Here is a 22,852-nt window from a genome sequence, read left to right as displayed (position 1 = left end):
TCCAGGAATTGGCTGGGATTCTTAATTTTGCCTGTCGGGTAGTGGTGCCTGGTAGGGCTTTTTCTCGCCGGTTGTATGATGCGATGAAGGGGCTAAGTTTGCCCCACCATCGTACCCGCTTGTGTGCAGGGGTCAGGGCTGACCTCTGCGTGTGGCGGGAGTTTTTGGAACGTTTTAACGGGTTGTCGTTTTGGCGGCAGGAGCTTCTTTTGGAAGCGGAGCTGCAGCTGTGTTCCGACGCCGCAGGGACTTGCGGTTTTGGGGTAGTGTTAGGTGACCAGTGGTGCTGGTCGGCATGGCCTCCGGAATGGAGTGCCTGTTCATTGGTTAAGGACTTAACTTTTTTGGAGCTTTTCCCCTTAATAGTGGCCTTAGAGCTCTGGGGGGAGCAGTTCAGGGATAAGACTGTGCATTTTTGGTGTGACAATCTAGCGGTTGTCCATGTTGTGAACGCCCTGTCCTCTAAGAGTGACAGGGTGATGCGGCTTGTCCGCCATTTTGTGCACAGGTCCTTGTCTTTGAACGCCTTGTTTTTGGCTAGGCACGTCCCTGGTTTAGATAACGGGGTGGCTGACGCCTTGTCCCGTGGTCAGTTGTCCATGTTTCGGACCCTGGCCCCGTGGGCCCGAGAGTCGCCGGAGGTGTTTCCAGCCCACCTGTGGAGCCTGGGCGGGCTCTCGAGAGCTGGAGAGACGAGGCCTCCAGGGCGATCGCCTTATCGGTAGCTCCTAGTACCCTGCGAGCTTATCAGCGTGCAGGTAAGGAGTTTGGGGATTTCAGGCTGGGTAAGGGTTACCCCCATTGCTGGCCTGCCCCGGTTGAGCACCTAGCTGAATTCTGTGTCCTGCTGAAAGGGCGTGGCCTTTCAGTGAGGACTATCAGGGCTAGGTTAGCCGGCCTCGCCTTTCTGTCCAAGGCGGGGGGGTTTGGTGATTTTACGGGTGATTTTCGCATCCGGAGGATGCTGGAAGGTTGGGTGAGGGAGCGACAGGGGTTTCCCGCTGACACTCGTCGGGCCCTGACGGTTCAGCAGCTGTCTCTGATTAATCAGACATTTGGCAGTCTGTGCGCCTCTCCTTACGAGGCTCGGCTGTTCAGGGCAGCGACTTGCGTTATGTTTTTTGGGGCCCTCAGGGTCAGCGAGGCAATGGCCTCCTCGCAGTCTGACTTGTCGCTACGCGCCTTCCAGCTCGCTGATCTGGCCTTTAGACAGGGGGGTGTCTCTCTTTTGGTGAGACACTCCAAGACAGATCAGTTACACAGAGGGGTTAGACTTGAACTTAGCGCAGCCACCGATAAGTCTGTTTGCCCGGTGGCTGCTTTGCAGCAATTTTGTGTTTTGCGTGGGTCAGGGCGTGGGTACCTTTTTATACACCAGGATGGTTCCCCCCTGACCCGGTATCAATTCTGGGCGATAGTGTCTAAGGCTATGTCTCAGGTAGGCATGGATCCCGCCGGCTATGGAACGCATTCGTTCCGTATCGGCGCCGCCACTAGCGCGGCACTTTCCGGTCTCCCGGCCCAACGGATTCAGGAGATCGGCCGCTGGCGGTCAGCGGCATATTTGGGTTATGTCAGGCCCGCTGAGGATCCGGGGCAGGGTTTAGGCTAGGTAACCTCTCTGTGTGTGTCCTCTTCCAGGTTCCCAGTCCAGGCAGAAACCGACGGCGCTGCTGTGTGGCCACAGCATGGTCTTCTGGGCCGGCCGCTCAGCAGCCAGAAGTGCCATCGGGACCCAGCTGTCGTTGGGACGGTGGGTCAATGTTGTTTGGATGGGCCGGAGGGGTATGCGGTGGGAGGGCCTCCTACCGACGCTGCTGGGTACGCAGCATCTCAGGGCGGTACCCGGCGCTGCTGGGCGGGCGGCTACCCAGGGTCGCGCCCAGATGGGACTGGGTGGTCGGCAGCCCATAGCCGCACCCAGATGGCTGGTCTTGCACCTCGGTGGCAATGACCTATGCCTGCTTGGCGGTCTACCGTTGATCGTCCAGGCGCGCGAAGACCTGCGGCGGCTTCGCACGTTATGGCCCACCACGCAAGTGGTGTGGTCAGAGATCCTCCCACGGATCGTTTGGAGGGACGCCATTTCCCTTAGGGCCATCCACCGGGTTAGACGTAGGGTGAATAAGGCCGTGGGAAAAACTGTCAAAGAATTAGGGGGGATTGTAGTTGCCCATCCCCTCATCACTGTAGATCGGCCGTGGCTTTACCGGGCCGATGGCGTTCACCTGTCAGAACAGGGGAACGCCATTTTCTTACAGGACCTGCAGAGGTCTCTGCGTGAGCTGGCGCAGATAGAGGGGGGAGTCGGGGGGCCAAGATAGAGATCTGACCCCCGCTCCGTGGCAGGTTAGGGGCGGAAATCTGGGTGGTTTCAGCAACTGCGCGTTCTCCCTTGGGCATCTTTGGGGATGATTGACAGGTTCTCTCCAAGACCATGGTGGGTGCTACCTGCGCACTTGGGGGGAACCTGTCTTTGGGTCCCGCTATTGAAGTCCCAGGGTAGGGGTGAGCCGGCGGGACCCCCCTCATGCGAGTGTATGGCAGGGTCTCAGGTGAGGGAGAGGTCCCTCACCTGGACCAGCATCGATTACGCCCATAGTTGCCCAGGAATGTTGACCTTTTACGTCATTTCCGCCCCGGAAGTGTTTGTTTGACCCTGCAGGTCCATTTGGTTCCGGGTCATAGTTAAGTATGTTGATTATGCAAATTTATGCTAATTCATGCTAATTTAATTAATAAATTATGCAAATTTATTATAATAAAAATGACCCAAGTTTAAATCCAGCTCTTGTGTCCGAGTCGTTACTCCGTCTCTTCTGCAACACCACACCACATTATATTCTAATATAAATTCTGATTTTGTAAGAAAACCGGTTTTGAAAACTTCAGATTTAAAGATTACAAATTGATTTGAAGGATCTCATCCACATGAGTATAACTTAGACAAAATATGACTAAAACATCTGTGAGGTTTTAGTTATTAGACTGACGCATACCTATTTACATTAGGATCTTACTGAATATGCCAGGTTATTTTTTTATGTAAAACATATGCTGTATTATTGAGTTCTATTAACATCTGGCACTTACTCATCCATCTGTTCACCCAAAATATATATAATAATCTCTTTCTTTCTTAGATATAAAATTACTTGGACTATTCTGACACTCCTATCTGGATAGAATCATTGCTGCTATTTATGGTGTAAAAATAACCCGGATATACAGGTAGTATGAAATAACACAAAATGTTATTGACACTAAATGATGAAAAATCAACCTATCAATTCAACATTCACACTCTGTGTGTATGCATATCTATGTGTGCACATGCACTCCAATTTCCTGAGCACTGTTAAATGGTAATTAACAACATAAAAGGTCTCAACCCCCTCCCCAAATGTTATGACTTAGTTTAGAAAGACAGAACATTCTCATATCTTCATACCTATTTTTCTGTTTCAACTCTTTAAGATGTCTTACCAGGCTTACCTTTTTATCTCATTACCTGCACTATGCTCTTCCTTTCAAACTCTACAAGTCCATATAAATTTTTAAATAAAACTTATGTCTGATGGAATATTGTGGATAATGAAATTCAGGAACCTGAAGTGTAGCCTCCAGCAGGTATAAAGTTTGCAATTTCCTTTGTGGACTTGGTGATGGTAAAGACCTCAGTTACTGAAAAAACTGCTCTCAGTGTAAACAATGCTAAACTAGCTTAGTCTTCTTCCAGACCAAAGATTACAGTCTATGTGTTAGGCACAAACATAAATAAGATGTCCGAGGAGAAGGGTGGCATAGAAGTCAAACAAACAAACAAACAAACACACACACACACACACACACACACACTAAATGACCTTGTCACATGCTCTACAAGCTGAGCCAAGCTGATAAAGGAAATATAGTAAGCATTTATAAAATAGCAATTTTTAAATAGTGAATGCTAAGTGCTTGCAGGCATCAAACCATTAATATATTACAAATCAATTAAAAAACAGTGTCCTGATCACAAGGATGGAGGAAGAGAGTAAAATCTCAGCAAGGAAGGGAAAAAAATAAACCAAATAATAATAATAATAATAATAATAATAATAATAATAATAATAATAATTATTATTATTATTATTATTATTATTATTATTATTATTATTATTTATTGGATTTGTATGCCGCCCCTCTCCGTAATTCATCTAGTTGCTATTATAATGAAAAATACAATGCAGTGCAAATTCTTGCTTTTTCAATGTATTTCCTATTGCATTCCTTTCTTGAAAACTGAGAGTTCAACTACATGTTAGTCATACGTACTATGGCTAAACCAACATGGACAAGGCAACTGGCCAACTAGAACAGAGTTTTAGTTGATGGACTAAGTTTAAGATTTTGGGTCACCGAATTTGAGAGGTTTATTTATATAGCAAATTTTCTTGTGGTTCCAATCAAAGCAGGTAACAGCTTTTAAAAATATATATTATATTCAAATGTAATTTTTCTGTTATTTGGAGCATGGGAATCTTTCTACAAAACATGTAATATCATGATCTGGTAGAAACCCAAGGACTTTTTATTCTTTCTGGGTGAACCTTTCTGTGGCTTTCCCAAGTACATATCATAGAGATGCAAGAAGATTCTGATTATGAATTTTATGTAGCCTGCAGTCAGATATATCACATATAAAAAGTTATAACCAGCTGAACTTAAAAACGGTTATATAATATTTACCAACACTTGGTATAGGTCCCCTAAGATTGTGCTTAATCTTACAAGAAAGAGTAGAATATAGGATTAAAAAAAACCTTCAGAAGAAAAATAGAACTCTCCAAAGAGGATAAAGTTCTTGGAATTATTTAACTACTAACTCTTAATGGGATATACAGTAAAAGAAAAAAGATGGTGTTTCTGATTTCTGGTAGTATTTTGTTTGGCTTTTCCCAGGCTGGGCATATTTTAAAAAAGCAAAGGGGAGGGGGAATATTATATTAACATGATAAAAATCCCTCCTCTACTATAACCTTTACAAATGAGTACACTCACTTACATTTTATCCTTGGAATAATTTTTTAAAAGTCTCTGGAAGGGGCAGTCTCATTACAGTAAAAGTCCACTTCATACCCAATTGAAATGAAAAGAAAAAGCACAGCTTACATCTAGGTACCAAATCGTAATTTCTAGGGAAACATAAAATGCCAAATGTATAACAATTATGTTTTATAACTCTGTGTTCAAAGAACTTAATAGTATTTTATTGCACTGAGAGGCTTCAGCTGAAGCAGACCTATTTTACTGGAGTTCTCCCTGCCTTATGTTGTTAAAACACTTCATCAACTTTCTTTCTTATTATAATCAGCAAGAGAAAGATGTGATTAATTTTTGAACATGTAGCCCTAAAAATCTGGTGGAAGCTAATTTCTTTAAGCAGATGTCTCAAACAGTTATATAAATGGATGAATTAAATTTCGTCAGGAATATCAGGGGCATAAGATATCTTATATCAACCCAAACAAAGGCTAGAATTGTGATAATTATCATTGCATTTAATCTTAATTGCATTCTCTTCCAAGCATTTGTTAAAAACCTTAGGGTAAGGGGGTAGAGGAAAAAAACAAAGATTAGGTAGGAAGATAGGCAGGCAGAAAACAGATAAATACAATCATTCATTGTATCAAATTGTATTTTAATTGTATTTTATTCAGATACCTAATTGGTGTCAAGTGGAAAGACCACAAAGTTGTTGACAATATTTTCATTATTTCTTATCCTCAAATAAATAAGTGCAAACAGCTGGCAATGATTGTGAACCAGCTGAATAAATTACTTAGTAAGCTCTGTGAGCCAGGGCCAAATGCCATGTATGTTTCAGACATGATTACTATAGTAATGGTCGAACACATTTTTTTTTTGTCCTGGAAGGCAGTCTAGGTTTCCATACTGTAGCTGGAATATGTTACAGTTAAGAAACTAAAATATTTGGTTTTTTATTATAAAATATCAGGGAGTTTTGTTTTAGATCTAATTAATATTGTTGAAGGGCTATTCATTTTGTATTGTGTTTTTCATTAGTTTAATAGGTATCAAAATTGATTGGTGCTCAGAGTTGGGTTTTTTTTTAGATGGGCAGCTGTACAAATTAAAGAAATAAATAAAACAGCAAATTATTTCATTGATAATTGAAATGATTTAATTTGTGATGTACGTATTGAGTGCAATTTTTCATTGTCATGAACTACCTGTGAATACTAACTATGAGGCCTCAGTTATAATAGTGGCCAAGGTATTGTCCTAGAAGTCAGGACACTGAATTCTAATTCTGCTTTAGCTTTGAACGTCAATTGGTGACTTTGGACCAATCACTATCTCTCAGCCCAACCCACCTCAAAGGGTTCTTATTGTGAGGAAAACAGAAAAGAGGAAGGAATATTAGGTATGTTCTCTGCCTTGAGCTATTTATTAAAAATAAATAGGCTAAGCAAGTAGTAGATATTTGCCAACATTTGTACAAAGGATGCTAGATCAAGAATATTGCCATAAACTCCAAAGAGGAAATCATTTACATTGCATACAAGGAAGAAATAATCATAACTGACATTAGGTTTACTGTAAAATTCAGGATGATTAAGCTTCTCACTACCAAATTGTAGGTTTTATTCCTGATCATTAAATGCAGTTGCACCCAAATAGGTTGCTATGAAAAAGTGCATTTTATGTAATTTGATTCTATGAGTCTTTTACTGATTAAAGCTACTGTTACAGTGGGGAAAAAAATCAGAGCTTCAGTGAGAATGAAGTTCACTGAGGATGTCCATGAGAGTAATAAGTAAACACTGTAAAAATCAATATGCACGTAAGCCTCTACAAAGCAGCTGGCTTTGTGTGCTTGATCTACTGAATACTCCCCAAACATGCAAAACATCTCCTTTGACCTTCTGAACTAAAGAAGAACTTACTGAAGGAATAGCACTCCCTTTATAACACAGATAAGCCCTGTGAACTTGACCTAGCAATTACTAATTTTAGTTGATATTGCATCAACCCTTATCTTGCTGAGTCTATATTATTATATAATATATACATATTATATAAATATGGTTCTTCAAACACCAGGAAGTAGAGAACACAGGAAACAATGGGGCTTCTTTCTCATAACAAATAAATCACCTCATGAAGAAGTTCAGGCACTTTTCAGCCCACCATTTGTTGTATATTTGTAAAAGCACAGTCGGAAGCTGAGACAGACTATGTGTGCGTGAGAGAAAGATGCTTGATTTTTTTCTTTGGGAGAAAAAAACAAATTCATGACCCTTGAAGTCAAGCAGGAAGTGACACTACACATATAGAAACAGACCAGCCTTTTGAAAATAATCTTTGAAGGCAGTGATGGCTAACCTTTTTGTTGTCACATGCTGAAAGCGCACGTGAGGAGGGGGGGTTACAGCGCCCCAGCATGCCCACCCATAATGCAATGCAAAGTGACACCCTCATACTCCCCCATGCCCCTTTGTGCTCCTTCTGCAAAAATGGGTGACCCTCCCGTGCTCCCCTCCTATGTATGTGTATCCCTGTGCACGCACCCTGCTCCATGCACATGTGTGGAAGAGTATCAGAAATCAGCTGGCCAGCAGGAGGTACACATACATGTGTGGCAAAGCTGAGCTGGGGCAATGGTTCCCGTGCCTGCAGAGAGGTCTCTGCGTGCCATCTATGGAATGTATGCCATAGGTTTGCCATCACAGTTCTAAGGCATCTTCCGCCTTTCAAAATTCTTCTATCTTGTTTCTCAGATCCATAATATTTTAGCCAAGTGCCTTGGGTACCATTCCAAGACATCTCAAGCACCACTTGAACTCCATTGGCATTGACAAAATCATTATCAGTCAACTGCAAAAGCCATCTTTTTTTTCTTTCTTTTTCCTTTGGAACAGTGCACATTCTGAGACGATACATTTAACACTATGAAGCTACAACTTTGCTTATCCTAGGCTCTTGGGAAAGACTTAATAGGTTGATAAAAATGCCAAATCCAGTCTAAACGTCTTGCTAACCTTATTTATGCAAGCACAATAATGTATGCTATAAAAATGTGTTAGCAGACAGTTCTGGGTATCCAATGCCTCATTTGCAAATTTTATCCATATTTATTTCTGACGTATACAAATATGAAGCTATGCTAATAACTACTGATTGTGTTGATCAGTTAACTCCATAACATCTATGAAAAGAGCACAGAGAGCTGCAGGGCTGACCTTCATGTGCTCAGCTGAGACAAACAGTTTTAGTGGTTGTTGTTGTTTTTTTTAATCAGGAAACACAGCAAGGGTAAACATTTAATCTATTCCTCCATTTCCCTGCATTTTCAGTTTGGATCTGGACTTAGTTATATTGATAGTGGAGTGGATCCAGATTGCAGATGTAACAAAAAGCAGGGCAACATATGAAACAGCTCCCAATGGTTTAGCATGCTATTATCTACATCTGTCTGGCTACTGGTTTCAGAATTTCAAGCAGAAAGTATTCTAACTGCAGAAAGATGCTAGAAACCTTTTGCATGCAAACTTTACTTCCAGTTGTATAATGTAGAGAAATAAAAAAGAGTTTTCATTTAACATGTGCAAGCTATAATTTATTAGATTCGTAATGAGAAAGGCAGACCGGGCAAGCAATGTTCAAAGTGATTAAAGAGCTAACATAGTTGGATGCTCAAAGCAGCATCCAGACTCTCAAATAGTTTTTCATGTATAAACTGGTTATCAAAGAAATGCATCTTTTGCATTGAGCTGTATCTTAGACGTTCCATTTACTCTTTCATGTCATTCCTCAGCAACTTCATATTATTGATATTTGCAAAAGATAAAAGGCTACAAATGTAATATCTAAATGGCTTGTTGCACACCCATAAAAATGCTAAAACAGCATTACTGTAATTAGAATACATTGTGCAGCACATGGTGACTCCTGCTTATATGTACCACTCTGTTTCCTTTAGGATAAATGACTAACTGAGCCTGAATACTTTGTTAGGAGAGAAATTTTCTGTATAATTTCTCCAATGAGAAACAGAGCTGCCATGTGACTGGAGACCAGATTTCAATGCTTGCTGGCACATAGTCGTGCCGAACATCTCTCGGCACAAGTAAACTAGTGAATGGCTGATTTACTAAATTATGATCGGATGAGCCTTTGCAGTTCCACCAGAAAGTGTGTCTCTTCATGGGGTGTTTAAATTGTTTGGTGTTTAAATATTCAGCATGAGGCTAATGTGAACTGATGAAGGGAGACTGCAAACATTCGCTCTCAGTGTAGACAGAGAGACAGAGATATGCAACATATCATGTGGCCTGTGGAGGTGGAAATTATTCATATTTAAAGATGTTGCTGTCTACTTCCATTGCTTTAACCTGCTCTTAATTAATGTAGTGCTTGAAGGAGTCATTCAAAATAAGGAGACATGTACGCACAGAAAAGCATCCAAATGTGTTGCTTAAACAAGTCACAGGAATCCAAGAAAGTCTTTTGCAACACCTGTGTGCTTTGAAAGTCTTTTTCAACACCTTGGCCAGCTTTCCAACCAAAAAAAAATCAGCCAAGACATTAACACATCTGTAATTATGTTACTTCTGCAAGGGGAGAGGAGACAGTCATTTCTTTGCTGCCACCTGCTGGAACTGGCAATAACCCTTTGTCATAGCAGAGGAGCAAGCACTCTCACTTTAGAGGACAGTTACGGCAAGCGTTTAAAATACTGTGAACCGAGACACTTACAGTAGATTAGAATTTTTTATTGGCGCTCTGTTGCCATAACAACATAAAGGCAGAAGCAGATGACTTAAGCTAAGCTTGCTGCTCATCTGGCAGTTAAAATGAGTACAGTTCACTTCATAAGTTCCCCATATGGACCCTTAGTGTATAGTAATGAAGTAACCATATGGTGGGAAAAGAAATGTACAGAAAATAATTGTGCTCCAGTGGATAAGTAACCCGGGCAGAAAGCTACGGCAGTCCACAGCAGAAAGCATGATCTATGTGCTGGCTAGCTCTGGGTTGCTCTTCCAGAAGGGAATTCCTCCAGCCTCCTCTTAAGCTTATTGTTTCAATGTGCATGTACAAATCGCATGATATTCAACAATTTGCAGCATCATTCATCTCCTAAGCTGTCAGCCTTGCATACAAATCAGCACAGGATGGCCTTATCCAACTGTCAATAATAATAATAAGAGCCGGGGTGGCGCAGCAGGTAGAGTGCTGTACTGCAGGCCACTGAAGCTGACTGTAGATCTGTAGGTCAGCAGTTCAAATCTCATCACCGGCTCAAGGTTGACTCAGCCTTCCATCCTTCCGAGGTGGGTAAAATGAGGACCCAGATTGTGTGGGCAATATGCTGGCTCTGTTCAAAAGTGCTATTGCTAACATGTTGTAAGCCGCCCTGGGTCTAAGGAGAAGGGCAGCATAAAAATTTAATAAATAAAATAAATAAAATAAATAATAATAACAACAACAACAACAACAATAGTTGTTGGACTTTGAGGTCTTCTAGTACAATTCCCTGCTTAGACAGGAAATCCTGCACTACTTCAGGCAATTAATTAATTGTTCTGACAGGAATTTTCTCCTTAGTTCTCAGTTGCATCTCTTCTTGTTTAATTTCCACCCATTGCTTCTTGTTCTACCCTCAGGAGATTTGGAGAATAAAAGAGAACAATGTCTGGACATTGAACTATTTATGACAAGGAAAAAAATGTTTGAGATAACCCTTTTAGCATCATTTTGCATTTAACTTTGGCTATAAATAATCTTGGTATATACAACACTTTTCAGGAGGTAAGGGGAAAAGTAGAATTTACATCATGTATCACACATTACTTAAGAATTTCCAAAAAATAATAAATAAACATTCCTTGGCACTCCCCAAAATCTTAAAAAAAAAAAAAAAGCCTATTGCTCATTCTTCTGTACAAATGCCCAGTTCAGAATATGGAACTAACCAGATATTCAACTAGTAAGACAGCTTGCTAAAGGCTGCAAAGTCAATTTTGTACTGCACATGCTTCATAAAAGATGAATATAAATGCATTAGTTAGACACGGTAAGCTAAATTAGAAGGTCAGGCAGGGCTGGAAGGGCTGAAAAATCACACAACCAATGACTGTAATTACTCTTTTTTAAAGTCTATTAAGTGGTGTTGTTGTATCAAGGCTCAGGGGTATAAGACATGAAGTACAAGATAAAGTAATGTGTATTTATTACTCCCACAGGATCAATTTACTAGATATTTTCAGCTCCACAGAACAAAATACACAAGTGCAGTCTTTGTTGCTTTCTTCAAAATTCTGGCATATACATTTCCAAAGGAACTATTGTGTTAAGAGGAAAGTGTCTTTATAAGATTAGCACCTTTTCATGTGTTTTATCATTTTGTTGTGTGTTTGTGCATATCTAAAGGTATGACATTACATTTTTAAATTAATCAGTTCAACCAAAGCTATTCAATCAAAGTTATTTCTCAGCGACAAAGACCTTTTATCCTATGTTTCAATCCCTGTGACCAAACTACTGAAAAGACCCTGGACAGAAACCTGGAAAACCACCATCTTGGGATAGTCTAGGCCTGTGATGGTGAATCTATGACACACGTGCCACAGGTGGCAGGTGGAGCCATATCGGAGGGCACACAAGACTTTGCCATGTTTCAGCTTCAGCGCACAGGTGCATGGTGGCCAGCTAATTTTCAGCCTTGGGAGAGGCTGTTTTGTCCTCCGTATGCTTCAGGGAAGCTTCCCTGAAGCCCTGGAGGCAAAATAATTCATCAATGGACAAACCGGAAGTTTGGAAAAACAACTTCTGGTTGCCGTTGTGCTGTTTTTTGGACTCCAGAGTATTCAGGAAAGCTTCCTGAAGCCCCAAAGTGCAAAAAACAGTACAATGAGCAAACCCGAAGTTCATTTTCTGAACTTTTTTTTTCACCTACCAGGCTTCAGAAAAGCCTGTGTGCATGCGTATGGGGCAGTGAGGAAGGGTGCGCATGTGTGTGGGGAAGGGAAGCGGTGTCGGCATATGCACGCATGCTAGCATACCCCTTTTGGCACATGGACCAAAAAAGATTCGCCATCACTAGTCTGGTCTAGGCAATAATCATCTAGACTCTATCCCAATGGTGCTTTTTCAAGAAGCAACTGAACTTTCTGTTTTTTCTTTGAAGATGTTTCACTCCTCATCCAAGAAGCTTCTTCAGCTTTCTAGACTCTAGTTAAGGACCCATTGAATATATACCACCTTTCTATTTTTGATTTATTATTTTTGTGTTCTCCGAACCCCTCATCACACAATTTCAACTACTGTGTTATCTCTTGTAAATCACTGTTCTAAGATGCTATTTATGACGTGTCTACTTTTTTCATTTATTATTATTATTATTATTTGATTTGTATGCCACCCCTCTCCGAAGACTCGGGGCAGACAACCTTAATTCCTTGAAGATGGAAATTGTGCTATAAGCTAAGTCAAGTTGTTTGTATTAAGCAGTAAGCAACCAACTGCATATTGCACCAAAGCTCAGAATTATTGTTCTTGCTCTTTTGTTTTTAGAGAAAATGGTCCAGGAGCAAAGTGATCTGTATGGCTCTTTGTATCTTTTGTATGCAAAGGTTTTCAACCATAGATTCTAAACAATGTGCTATAATCAATTGTTGAGTAAACACTAACACACTAAGAAAAAGCCTTTTTCTGCTGACCTTCAAGAAGTCCTCTTGCCCAATTCCAATATGACCGTGTCTTTCAGCTGTCAAAATGTCATCCTTTTAGAGCACGGATGTCAAACTCGTGGTCACATTGGTGTCACACGATGTTTTGTGACCTTTTTTCCATTCAAGGAGCTGGGTTTGGGTTTGGCCTACGCATGATGCATCTGGCCCATGGGCTGTCATTTGACATCCCTGTTTTAGAATTATCCCTGATTTTGGATTTTTAACAATACCAATATGATCTTCCATGTTGTTTTAGTATAATGTCTCATGTGGACAATTGATAGCATTTTGGTTTTTGTCATATCACTATGAAAATACTACTGATGACCCATTTTACAAAGGAAGTTATTTCTAAGATCGTAGATGGAAAAAAAGCAATATATATTGTAAGTGTCCAACTACACAAGATGAATCAAGCAAATAGCAAATGAAAGTTCTGTATTAGTTCATTTTAGAGTAAAATCTCTGCAATAATTACTGCTCTCTCTCTCAGACAACCAAATGATAAGACATATGGCCACATAAGTTCCAGCTTCTAGAAAGAGCACAACAGACTTCTAATGACAAGTTTTTAACTGACCCCATCTAAAAGATAAACACAAATTCAACCTTCAGTTTTTGCAGAATTAACCATCCTCTGCACTCATACTGTCAAATGAAGCACTCAAACATCCTACCAAAGTATTATGGTAGCATCTGTTATTATTTTAAATCTAAAATAGACCTTCAAAGGAGAAAAAATTTAAAACATGTTCTGTTTTCTAAAATGAGTCCAGAATTTCAGGTGCAATCCTCAATTCTCAATGTATGTTCAGCATGGGAATGCAATAGATGTACTTTCTTTATTTGTTTATGTATTGATGACAATGGAATAACCATGAAGATCACTTTTATTATCAATTTTAACCCACTTCTGGTTACATGATACCTATGAGTCCCTGTTTGGCATTCCAAAAATATTTCCACTGTTACACTCAAATTTCTATGAGATACAGCTGTAGATTCAGCTTACCTGAAAATTGCCCATTGGCAAAATCTTATCTAAATGATCGTTTTATTTTGTACATATACAAAAAATATTACATTGAGACCTGACATATTCAGTGAATTCTTTTTAAATCCTCAGTGCCTGAGAATAGTGACGTATCCTTCTAGCTTTGATGTTTACCAATTTAATATTTTAAAGAAAATACCATTTCAGCAGTCATGGTACAATCTTCACAATCCAGTTCATAAATATCCACATTATTTATTTTATCAAGTGACATTTCCTTCATATTTCCTTCTGCATAGGAAGTTTATACCAGAAATTGGGGACTTGGTCAACAATATTCCTTCTGGATGCTATTTTTAGCATCAATGCTAAAACATCTAATGCTAATTTTAATATTAATTAGTATTTGTTAATCTTATTATTGATATTGAATCATTGTGGTTAATTTACCATTAACATTTATGTTAGGTAACCCAGCTCCTTGAATGGAAAAAAGGTCACAAAACATCATGTGATGCCAATGTGACCACGAGTTTGACGGTATGGTGATTAAATAGGCGCATGAACATAAATACAGCACCTGGCTGTAGTATTCCAAATATTGTATAAGAAAAAGCCCTAAAGATTGATTTATTTGGTTGGTTGATTGATTGATTGATTGATTGATTGGTTGGTTGATTGATTGATTGATTAGATTTGATAAAATGACAAATTAAATTTGTTTATTTGCTTGCTTGAGCTTTTGATAATAAAATTTCTGGGTAAAAAATCTAGAATCTCTTGACCATCCATGGTCAGAAGTATTTCTGTATCTTCCTGCAGTTTTTAAAGCTTCTATCAGTACTGATGGCCCAATTGCAAAAAGAGTCTGACCTTCATGTGTACATGATTTTGTGCTTATATGTAACAATATTTTCTTGAACATTGCTCAGTAAGTAAAGGTAGCTGTTGCATCTCTTTAAACACAGATGTATTTAATGAGAATACAGCTGGATGCAACAAAGCTAAACCAAATAGAAAACAAACTTCATACAGAGCATGTGGCTATAATATTCCAAATTTAGATATTGACTATACATATATTGTGCTGATGTATTATAGACTTAATCATAAACACAGATACACATGTATGCACACTCATACACTACATTTTGCTGACCTTTGGTAAACGTTCAGGATCACCAGGATGCCTTGGGATGACTTTCTGTAACCTTTGGAAGCCATAGTCAATGGTTGGTTCATTCAAAGCTGAAACAAGAAAAATAGTAATTAAGCAAACTGAATTTTTCACTAAAAATTCTCAAGTTCTAGAAGCTATCACAATTCTAGATTAATTGGGGACCAGTTTCTTGTTAATCTTCCAGGATAAAAACCAAGTAATCTGCAAATGCCTGTAACTTGTATTTTTCCTTTTTTTTATGTCCACACCTTTAATTTATATGACTTGTTTATTATTTCTATTTAATACTTCCAATGTCAATATAAATAGTAAAGGGGGTAATGGAAATCCTTGTCTTATGCCTTTTTTATATTAAAGTTCTCTGTCACATTCCCATTTACCATCACCTTTGCTATTTGCTTGTGATATATAAACCTCTCACCAAAGTCCATATATTTTAGCTGTAATAACATGAATTGCTAGTTTACGTTACCAAATGCTTTCTGCACATATAGGAAGAGCAATGCGGTTTGTTTTCTTAGATGTGCTTCATAGCATTCCAATATATTTAAGATCATTCTCATATTGTTTTTGATCTGTCTCTTGGGCAGGAAGTCATTTGATCTATATGTATAAATTCATTCAAAAAAAGTTTTAGTCTCTCTGCTATTATTGAAGCATATTTTTTGTAATCAGCATTCAATAAGGATATGGGTCTAGTGTTTTTTATCAGCATTAAATCTGGATCTTCTTTTGGTATGAGGGTAATATTTGCTTCCACCCACAAATTTGGTACCTTCAATTCTAACAATACTTCATTATAAACTTCCAACATTAGTGGGCCTAAAGAGCTAATGAAAAGAATAGGCATTCAGAAAGTCAAGAAAGTTAAATATTTAGGAATTCAACTAACAGCAAGGTGAGTAACCATTAAAGAAGATAACTATTATAAACTGGTGCAATAAATTAAAACAGATTTGCAGAAGTGGAAAAATTTTCAACTGTCATTGATGGAAATAATAGCTACTATAAAAATGAATATCTTGCCAAGAATATTATATTTATTTCAAACAATATCGGTAAAACTGGGGAAAAATACTTTGAAGAATTTAATAAAAATATTAAAATATATTTGGAAGGGAAAAAAGTAAAGGTAAGTTTGAAAATGTTGTAAAATTTTAAAATCGAGGTGGGGTGGGTGGGCTGCCAGATTGGGAACTGAACTATCAGGTTTCGGTACTCACTTGAGTGAAAGAATAAATTGGATTGAGGACAAAAGATTATTGACTTTGGATGGACGTGGCCTCTAATTGAACTGGAATACTTAACCTAGTCCACCATTCTTAAAAGTGTTCTTTTATTTCTTCTAGATCCTACCATAAATGTATTTCCATAGATTAAAAAAAAATAATGATTAAAAAAATATTTTAGACTGAGTAACATTTTATTTGTGTTTGTAACATTCATCCATACATTAAAAACAAAGTTAACACATACTGCACTATAAAAGTGGTTTCCCATTACCTTAAGTTTCAAAAGTATATTGAAAGTAGTACTGATTTTAAAGAAGGTATTAAATTCAAATAGGTCCCAAGGCTAATGGAAGCAATTTGTGTACCAACCCAAACTGACTGGCCTACTTTTCAAAATACAGATATGATAATCTCATGATTTTAAAAGGACATTTAAATTGAAAGTCTGTGAATATAGTATATAATTATACCAATAGCACCCTTTAACTTGTCAGCTTGTAAATCTAAATGGCTATCAATCATTTCTGAAGAGGATATAAACCTTAAAATTCTTTGATTGACTGTGCTTATTTTTATGTTTTTTTAAAAGAAATGGAAAAAATGGATTAAAGTGGCCAGAAATCCATTTACAAAAATACATTATTTTACAAAGGTGAGTAAAAAGCCAGTAATTATACTTCCCAAAGACATCTAAATCAAAGAAAGTACTTTCCCTCACTTATGTATTTTAAGTTGTATAGAAGTTCAGATAAGTTTTTTATTAAAATATTTTTTCTAAATGAAATGCTTATTGAAGTAACTAATAGAATACCATTTTCATTTAAGGTAATGCAATCATTTTTGCAAATATGAGATTTAAGCCATTTTCTCCTATCTAAACAATAAACTTCCAACCTGTCTCTTGTGTGAATTAACTAAAATTATACCCAGGTGCACAAAAACTGTCTGTCTATGCTCATGCATGAGCTAAGGCACAATATTTATTATTCTTTCCATTTTATGAATTACTATTTAAACCCTTGAGGAAGAACTTTCTTTGAGCGCAGTCAGGCTTAGAAATTCTTTATGCAGTGTACTTAAAACTGTACCTTAAAAATTCCAAAACATTCCATATAATAATAAAATAAATAAAATTGTACTTTATATGAATTTCTTTTAATATGCTGTAGAGAAAAACAATATTATGAATACAATGGAATGACCATTTTCATAATTGTGAATAGGCAGAATGCATATTTTGCTTTTTAACAGACTTTGAAGGGTTATCTTTCTTGTTCCAATATTTTGCATCTAAAAGGGCTGTTAATGTACCAGTAAAGTTTATGTTGTTGATTAAATGACTGATGAACAGGAAACATCTATTTCAAGACACATTCTCATCTTGCAGCTGAATGATTGACATTTGTATCAGCAATTAAAAGAACCTGTTCAAATATCATAGCTAGGGAAAGTTGTTCAAAATGTAATGGGGACAATTGAATTAGACACATTTCAATGTTATTATTTGAGGAAAAATAAACACACTTTAGGGGAAATATTTTGGAAATATCTCAGAGCACATCTAGAAATAAAACAATGCAAGTTATATTCCAAGCATTCCTGATTTCTTTTCATTTTTAATACCCATATCTGTATTATTGAAAGTGCACACAACTAAGGTATTAGATTAAAAAACATACAAGCTGTCCTCGAATGTGTAAAGTACAATAGATCAGGACAATGTTTTGAACTACATTATTAGGTAGGTAGCTTGCTTGCTTGCTTACTTGGTTTATATTGATTTATATGGCTACCCATCTCACAAAACTAACATTCATAAAGTTAAAATATATACACACATACAATAAAAATAATAGTGCAAGCAAGACACACAGATATATTAATAATAATAATAACAACAATTATTATTAATAATAATAATGATAACAACAACAACAACAGTTGGAAGGGAACTTGGAGGTCTTCTAGTCCAACCCCCTGCTTAGGCAGGAAATCCTACACTTAAAGAATTCCAATTGGCAAGATCCTGGAAGACAGTCTTCTCTGCTGTTCTCCCCAGCCTTTAATCCCAGAGGTGAAGCAGGCTCCTATACTTCTGGCCTTCAGAAAGTATGCTAAAATTGGCACGTGGGTCGAAAAGTTATATGCAATCTTGGGGATGGTTGATACTGAGACAATGTTCTCTCCATCTTTATAAATACAGTGGTACCTCTACTTAAGAATTTAATTCGTTCCATGACCAGATTCCTAAGTAGAGAAGTTTGTAAGTAGAAGCAATTTTTCCCATAGGAATCAACGTAAAAGCAAATAATATGTGCAAACCCATTAGGAAAGCAATAAAAGCTTGGAATTTGGGTGGGAGGAAGAGGAAAAAGAAGAGGAGAAGGATAGTCGCTGCCGAAGGAAGAAGGTGAGGTGAGGTGAATAAAAAATAATCCAAAACTTTAAGGCTAAAAAAAAAGAGGGACTCTGAGGTGTCAAGGAGGAGCATGAACCTCCTATATACCTGGCGCGAGGCTGCCTCCCATACACTGCATCAGAGAGAGAAACCCAGGCGGGTGAAATGGGGGAACCTCCGCTCCTTTAACCGAAAGGTAGCTGCTGCTGCTGCTGCTGCTGCTACCTGCTTCCTCTTCCTTCCCATGCTGAAGGGTTCCCCTCTCTTCTCACTCACTTTGTAGCCAGCGCCTTTCCTTCACTGTGGTGACTCCTTGGTTGGGCTGAAGCCAAGTTGATCTGGCTGGAGCGAAGCACCCCCTTTTGCCTTTCTGCACCCAGATGCTCTGGGAGGTAACCTCATGTCGGGTGTATGGGAGGCAGTGCAAGAGAGTCACCACAGCAAAGTGGTTTATTCCCTCTCCAAACGCCCAGAGAAAGGAAAATGCTTCGTTCGCTTTGGGCTGCCAAAGCCTCCTTAAGCGCCACTGAAAGGCTCCTCTGGCAGCTCAGAAAAGCCCGAAATGGCTGGGATGAAAAGGGGAATGGCAGGCGAGTGGCCTTTGTGCCACTCTCAATTTTCTTGGGAAATTTTTGCGGGCTCAGGTTCTTAAGTAGCAAATGGTTCTTGAGAAGAGGCAAAAAATCTTGAACACCCGGTTCTTATCTAGAAAAGTTCTTAAGTAGAGGTGTTCTTAGGTAGAGGTACCACTGTATTTGGGTTATTACAATTGGTATGTAAATGACCAAAGTATCCTACTGAAAGGTTTATTAACTAATAAATAATCTATCTTGTTCCCTACAATTTTGAAAGATATAAAATATGAGACATTAATATTTATAAATAATTTTTTTGTTTTAAAATAAATAGGTTTTATTTTATGAATAGATTATAACTGTGTTTAATTCACCATGTTTTTATATTATGAAAAATTTGGTCCTGTTTTTTCATACCTAATACTTCCTATCTTTCAAAATATGCAAGTTTATTTTTGGAGTTGATGATGTTTAATACAAGCCCAGGGCTTCTTCAAATGATTACATGCTTCCACTTCACCTTGCAGGATGTAGTTATACTAATAAATAATAATAATAATCACAAAGCATTGTAGTATTAATCATGTCTTCAACAATAAGTTAGGAACATGACAAAATATTATTTAGCTATTCTATATAAAACATAGAATATGCACATGCATGGCTGTTGTGCAAAATTAAGTTTAAACACACATACAAACAGACTTGGCTATGAAGGGACTTTATCAAACCAGTAATCCCTTGATAAATGGGCCTCAATTTAAACTCAGCTGCTGTTGCTTCATTCCAAAGTCTTGTACTGTCGGCAGAAAAAGACCTCATGGTCCATCCAGTCTGCCCTTATACTATTTCCTGTATTTTATCTTACAATGGATATATGTTTATCCCAGGCATGTTTAAATTCAGTTACTGTGGATTTACCAACCATGTCTGCTGGAAGTTTGTTCCAAGAATCTACTAGTCTTTCAGTGAAATAATATTTTCTCACATTGCTTTTGATCTTTCCCCCAACTAACTTCAGATTGTGTCCCCTTGTTCTTGTGTTCACTTTCTTATTAAAAACACTTCCCTCCTGAACCTTATTTAACCCTTTAACATATTTAAATGTTTCGATCATGTCCCCCCTTTTCCTTCTGTCCTCCAGACTATACAGATTGAGTTCATTAAGTCTTTCCTGATACGTTTTATGCTTAAGACCTTCCACCATTCTTCCGATATATGACAAGCAGAATCCGAGACCAAGCTACAAGAAATAAATTGGAATCACTCTATAATATGTAAATAGATATATTGCTCTTGGGTCAAGTGGACTATAAAAGAACACCCCCGATTTGGTGGTGGGGAATGCGTGTGTGTCTGGGTGGGGGGCACATTTCACTATGCACTGTTTTATGTTGTGTGTAATATAAATTTGTTAAAAATTAATAAAAAAAATATTTTTTAAAAAAAGACCTTCCACCATTCTTGTAGCCCGTCTTTGGACCCGTTCAATTTTGTCAATATCTTTTTGTAGGTGAGGTCTCCAGAACTGAACACAGTATTCCAAATGTGGTCTCACCAGCGCTCTATATAAGGGGATCACAATCTCCCTCTTCCTGCTTGTTATACCTCTAGCTATGCAGCCAAGCATCCTACTTGCTTTTCCTACTGCCCGACCACACTGCTCACCCATTTTGAGACTGTCAGAAATCACTACCCCTAAATCCTTCTCTTCTGAAGTTTTTGCTAACACAGAACTGCCAATGCAATACTGATTCTAAAAGAGACACTTCCGGACACTGGTATATATTCAATTCTTGGAAACAACCAGCAGGAGAAAGAATGACAACATTATTACCCTGAGAGTGATTAACAAGTACATTTACATTAGTTTGCATTTTTTTAAAAAATAACTTATCTTATGTTCCTAGGGGAATGGACGTGAAATTCTGGAGTTTCCAGTAGCCTCTAGCACCAGCAATAATAGTCACCCTGGTAATTGTCCAGCTGATGTCCTCAACAGTTTTAACAATAACTGTTATCGAGAGGAGGAAATCATAGCAACCTGCCTGATAAACATGTTTCCTTGCCCTCACACCCTGGTGAGCACCGTGACAGTCTACTTTTATCATCCTGGGTGTGCTCAGAATGAGCTTAGAACAGCAATTGCCAGGAATAGGCAGGCGATAAACTGCATTGATTTAACACATCTTGTTTTCAATCATGCTCGGATTTTCTGAGCACGCATTTTTCCTGTACTTCAGCTTGTAGCTTTTATCTGACGAGCTGATCCCTTTTCACTGGAAAATGAAAAGGTCGCACAATAAGACACGGTTTACTGGAACTCCAACACGCATCGGAGAAAGTATTTTAGATAAATACTGGCAGACCTACTGAAGCTGAATTTCAACAGCACAATTGCTTAACAACAATACTTATTACTCTCCCAGAACAAGCCTACAAGCATCTTATACCTGACAGCAGGAGAGGGCATCGAGTTAGAAGCAGCAACTGGGGAAAAAAATACCTTATCTAAGTCTCTTTAAAGATGAAATGCTCCGATAAACTTTTATAAATGTCTCTAAATCCAGGAAAAGCTAACTATTTTTTTTATTTCAGATGTATTCACAAGCCTATATCCTTTTGGATGTATATACTGGGAGAATAAAAGGAGAAAGCTAGTTTTTATTTCATAGAAATTGAACCTAGGTAATGATCAGCTACTAATGCTTAGGCAAAAAGTATTGTCCAAGGCAGAAATGCCTTTTCGTAATTAACACTGCTGATTTATTTAGAATCAGATAGCAAGTCATGATTCAGTTTTATAGAACATTTCCTCACCAGGTCATGATATCTAACATCTGGTTAGCATCATCTATCTTGATTAACTGATACCTTCCCATCTACAGGATATCAAGCAAAGCCCCTTCTTGTCTGAGTAGAAGGGCCAAAGAATTTCTTCAGTCACTTGCAGCAAGCCAAAATGTTCTTGCAAGCTATCCTCAGAATATTTATTTATTTATTTATTTATTTATTTATTTATTTATTTATTTATTTATTTATTTATTTATTTATTTAAATACACAATGAGGGATTTAGTGTGTGTATATATGTATGTATGTATGTATGTATGTATGTATGTATGTATGTATATATCTACACACACACACACACACACACACACACACACAGTAAAATACATGATGAAGGTTATAGAGGAGATACTCATAGTTAAATATATCTATGAAAGAATAGAAAAGAAGATATAGTAATAGAACATATCAATGAAAGAATAGAAGAAGAGATATAGGAATAGAAGAAAGGTATAGGAGATATAGGAGAGCAATAGGACAGGGGACGGAAGGCACTCTAGTGCACTTGTACTTGCCCCTTACTAACCTCTTAGGAATCTGGATAGGTCAACCGTAGATAATCTAAGGGTAAAGTGTTGGGGGTTTGGGGATGACACTATGGAGTCCGGTAATGAGTTCCATGCTTTGACAACTCGGTTACTGAAGTCATATTTTTTACAGTCAAGTTTGGAACGGTTAATATTAAGTTTAAATCTGTTGTGTGCTCTTGTGTTGATGTGTTTGAAGCTGAAGTAGTCGCCAACAAGCAGGACGTTGCAGCATATGATCTTGTGGGAATATACTTAGATCTTGTTTAAAGCGTCTTAGTTCTAGGCTTTCTAGGCCCAGGATTGAAAGTCTAGTCTCGTAGGGTATTCTATTTTGAGTGGAGGAATGAA

General features: G+C 38.2%; 1 protein-coding gene across 7 annotated transcripts in view; it reads right to left on the bottom strand.

Annotated features, from left to right (window-relative positions):
- EBF1 (EBF transcription factor 1) overlaps window positions 1–22,852 on the bottom strand; it is a 416,173-nt gene that overhangs the window by 24,956 nt on the left and 368,365 nt on the right. For all 7 annotated transcript variants that reach the window (XM_070738987.1, XM_070738989.1, XM_070738991.1 and 4 more), the window contains exon 11: window positions 14,897–14,985. In XM_070738987.1, the coding sequence (XP_070595088.1) occupies window positions 14,897–14,985 (89 nt within the window). The remainder of the gene's footprint in view (window positions 1–14,896; window positions 14,986–22,852) is intronic.

The sequence above is a fragment of the Erythrolamprus reginae genome, chromosome 2, assembly GCF_031021105.1.
Source record: "Erythrolamprus reginae isolate rEryReg1 chromosome 2, rEryReg1.hap1, whole genome shotgun sequence".
Taxonomy (NCBI): Eukaryota; Metazoa; Chordata; class Lepidosauria; order Squamata; family Dipsadidae; genus Erythrolamprus; species Erythrolamprus reginae.
This window is presented reverse-complemented; position numbering and strand designations above follow the sequence as displayed.